Source organism: Impatiens glandulifera, chromosome 1 (genome assembly GCF_907164915.1).
Source record: "Impatiens glandulifera chromosome 1, dImpGla2.1, whole genome shotgun sequence".
NCBI classification, from domain to species: Eukaryota; Viridiplantae; Streptophyta; class Magnoliopsida; order Ericales; family Balsaminaceae; genus Impatiens; species Impatiens glandulifera.
The window spans coordinates 148,240,049-148,244,248 of record NC_061862.1 but is presented as its reverse complement, the minus strand read 5'-3'; the positions used below and the strand labels follow the sequence as shown (position 1 = coordinate 148,244,248).

Below are 4,200 nucleotides of genomic sequence, written 5' to 3'. Positions count from 1 at the left end.
ATCATTATATATATATAGATGTCATGTTTTGTTTCCTTATGTTTAAACTACTCCCATTTATTTTTTAGTATTTTATGGACCTTTATAAAAAAATTTAAAAAAATAAAAAAATAGTTATTTAACCGCCAACAGGAGTGAAATTTTTGGAAAATGGAACTTAACTATTATAAAATATTTGGTGATGAAAAATGACACAATCAATTACTTAACATTTTGTGTATATTCACTCAATTTATTATATATATATTTTATAAAGGATAACATTTTGCATTGATTCATATTGAAACAAAACTTTAAAATTGATCTGAAAAATATTTTAGTATAAGTTATGACATAAATTATTCAATAAACTCAATGAATAAAATCTATTATCATTCAAGCAAATGAAGTGAACATTAAAACATCACATGCATCCATTTTTTACACTCATTTTCTATATTATTAATATATATTTCAATTTTCTAATATATTTTTTTAAATGATACATATATATTAAAAATGATAAAAATTGTGTAAGTAGAACGAAAAATTATGACATTAAAAAAAAAATACAAACACGTTATCCAATAGATTATCGAGCTCGTAGATTCTCAAGAATAAGGATTAATTTCCGACAAATTTCACCGGATTTTCAGAACGAATCTTAAAAAACGTCATAATAATAACATTATGAATGATACGAATCAAATGAATACAATCATTAAATGTTCAACAATTTCTCTCCAATTAGATAGTTCACCATAAAATAGTTGAGATGATAACCAAAATATGTAGACATGTTATATCAACCGCATCAATTCAAATTTCTCAGCAACTACCCAAAGATTTGGACATCACATAGTGAATCGTAGTAATACTTCACAAAAGATTCCAGATACTAATCACCCATCGATAATGCAAAAGTAAGTGAGTTGTTGATTCAACATTCTCGTGACACATATGATAACGATTTACTATAATACAATATTTTTCATGCACATATCATCCGTAAAATTTCTTCGTGAATAACGCTTTATCTAAAGAATGAGATATTTGATAAAATCTTTGACTCTCAAAACTTCTTCAAAGAAAAATCATATAAAATCATTTTAGCGAAGAAATTATAACAATGACTCATTTATAAACTATTCATTTATTGTCAACGCTTAACGTCTTGTTTAGACGTGGACATTTGCTTACGTCCTATCAAAAATAAAACTATATTATGGGAAGAACCCACTAATGTTTAATCTATTTTTATATCTAATTCGGCTAGCAGAACCATCAAATTAAGGATTAAATATGTCCTTAATTGTGACATTTTTACATATAGTTATAGAATCAAGCTCATGTTACATTTTAGCTAAAGTTTTGACACTACACTAAATGTTGTCCAAAAAATTAATCGAAGATCTATTCCCACAATAAATTTAAACTACTCGCAAAAACTTTTTTACATTAAATATATTATCATCAAAATATTACACTTCCTTGGACATTTTAGTAAACCAACAAAATCAATCATGGCCTTCTATATTGTCCATCATACTTTCATCAATGATCACATAAATTACCTCTAGCCGGTCCAAACTGAAAACTTGTAACTTTTACTTATCCTTCCGGAAGTGGCTCACAAGACATGAGAGAAGTAAACCATATCAAGGCGAGACCGTCTTATTTGGGAATGGCTTACTTCTATCTAACAACAATTCTGCCTTCTTGTGGGGAGGTTATCGGAAGCAAGGAAGATCTAGTTCACGATTTTATTAGTGGTCCTTTCAAACTCTTTCGTCGTGAGCTCTTATCGACGGAGTTGTTTGACACCTCGATGTCGACTCATCACATTTTAGAGTTAAAGAAGGTTCCAAGAGTTCGGTTGTTTAGCGACTATACTTACATTTTATCATCTTATTGGAGACTAATATGTTGTTACTTTTATATAATATTCAATTATTAGAATTGATAAACTAATAATTGATGAAACAAAATGGTAGCAAATAAAAATATTGAACCACTTGAATCACAAGAGTATGAAATGGGAGTTTATTTTAGAAATAGTATAAGGGGGTTGATTCCTCAATTAAATATAAAAAATTGACAAATGGCTTTTACCGGTTATTCCCGGTGGCTAGTTAGAACAGTAAACTTCCACCATTCTCTCTCTTCCGAGTCGCCACCGCCCTTCCCCACTTCTCTTTCTACCCAGAAAAAAACATCAATCCTTTATATCGGATTTATATTATTATTATTCTCTTCCTCCTTCATCTTGTTCTGTATAGCACCCAAGTACCCTAAAAGGTATTTAATCGATTCTTTGATTCTATGCTTTCTTACCCATCTTTGATCATCATTTAATTTGTCTTTGTATAATCCATATATTCTTCAACAATTTCAACTTCAGATCACCCATTTCATCACTTTTGTCAGTTCAATTTCTCTCCTTTGTTTACACATCATATGCTTAGTTTCTCTGTTTTGATCTAAGCTTCTGGATTTTGTAGTCTGACTGAAATGAGATCTGCCAAGGGAAAAGGGGCTGTGAAGAAGGATACTAAGGAAGCACTCAAGCCTGTTGATGACAAGTTAAGTGTCTGATTTTGATTTTGATTAATGTTGGATTGTATCATATGTGAATGTTTTCTGTCAAACTAAGAACTAAGAAATACTATATACTGATTGAAATTGCTGCAAAATACTTTCTTTAGAGTGTTGATTCGATCTTAAATAGGTTTATTGATGGGGAATAGTCTATGTATGTATTGCAGGAAGATTGGAAAGAGGAAAGCTGCTCCAAAGGTAGAAAAGAGTGTCAACAAGAAGGCAAAGAGTGGAAAAGGGGCTGCTAAAGATCCCAACAAACCCAAAAGGCCACCAAGTGCTTTCTTTGTGTTTCTGTAGGCATTATGTTGGAGTTTTCTTTCTGTAGATTAGTAGTTTGTAGCTGGGAAATATATTCTTAATCCGATATATTCGATACTGCAGTGAGGAGTTCAGGAAAACGTTTAAGAAAGAAAATCCCAACGTGAAAGCAGTCTCGGCTGTGAGTGTTGTTAATTTTGGCTAGACTTGAATTTATATGAATGAGGAATTTGATGGAGTGTGCATATATATTCTGAATTTGAAGGTTGGAAAAGCTGGTGGGGAGAAATGGAAATCTATGTCTCATGCTGTAAGTAGTCAAAGTTATTTCTAAATTGATCAGAATTACATAAATGTGATCTATATGAGATCATTATTTTTCTGATAGTTTGACCATTGGAAATCTTAAATATTTGGGCAGGAAAAAGCTCCACATGAAGCGAAAGCAGCGAAAAAGAAGTCTGAATATGAAAAGGTCATGAAAGCATACAACAAGAAGCTGGTAAAAATATGGTCATGAGAATTGAATCTTTGAATTCCATTTGTTTTGATGTTAACTTGGTTGTTGTTTCCTGATCATTTGAAATAGGAAAGTGCAGCTGATGATGCAGATGAAGATTCTGACAGGTCACAATCTGAAATCAACAATGAAGAGGATGAAGAAAGTGGACAGGTATGTTCTTGGACAATGCTTATGAACTTATAATGTAGGTCAAATAACAAACAATTTTTTTTTTTTGTTTTTGGCTGAACAGGATGGGGAAGATGATGATGATGAGGGTGAGGATGATGATGAATGAAGGTGGTGTTGGATATTTCTGTGACTTGGGCAAGAGCAAATTTCATATGTTAATATGTCTGAAGAATCACTAGTTTGATGAAGTTTTGTATTCTTGACAATGAATATATGACTTCATCTTTTGTGATGCATGTTATGTTATGTTCTGTTCTTGGGTTGTAACTTGTAATGATGTAAAGTCTAGTAATCTACATCAAATTGCAGGCCAGGCCCACTTTATCTAATGATTGTTTATCCATAAAATTTCAAGACTATTTCCCAATTTTCCTCAAGCAAAAAAAAATAAAAAAATAAATAAATTAAAGGTAAGAGAAATGATAAATACAACGAATGACTAGCGAAAGCAAGGCCACGAATCCTACGTGGCCTTGCCAGCTAGGAGAGAGAAAGAAAAAAAAAATTAAAACGTTTCTGCATATCCTCTTTCACCCAATAGGGTTTCATATTTCTGCATTTCTTTCTCTCTCTGAAACGCTTCATTTATTTCTCTTTTCCAGCTCCGGCAGCATTTATTTCTCTTCTCCGGCTGCATTTATTTCTTTTCCACGGCTGCATTTACTTCT

At 31.6% G+C, this 4,200-nt stretch overlaps 1 protein-coding gene across 1 annotated transcript; it reads left to right on the top strand.

Moving 5' to 3' along the window:
- Window positions 1–2,158: 2,158 nt before the first annotated feature.
- LOC124914495 (high mobility group B protein 1) lies at window positions 2,159–3,858 on the top strand. Its single transcript, XM_047455058.1, has 8 exons — window positions 2,159–2,277; window positions 2,481–2,561; window positions 2,745–2,873; window positions 2,962–3,019; window positions 3,104–3,148; window positions 3,260–3,340; window positions 3,428–3,511; window positions 3,594–3,858. Exons 2-8 carry the CDS (start codon window positions 2,491–2,493, stop codon window positions 3,636–3,638), a joined length of 513 nt encoding a protein of 170 aa, XP_047311014.1. The 5' UTR covers window positions 2,159–2,277; window positions 2,481–2,490; the 3' UTR covers window positions 3,639–3,858.
- The last annotated feature ends 342 nt before the right edge of the window (window positions 3,859–4,200 follow it).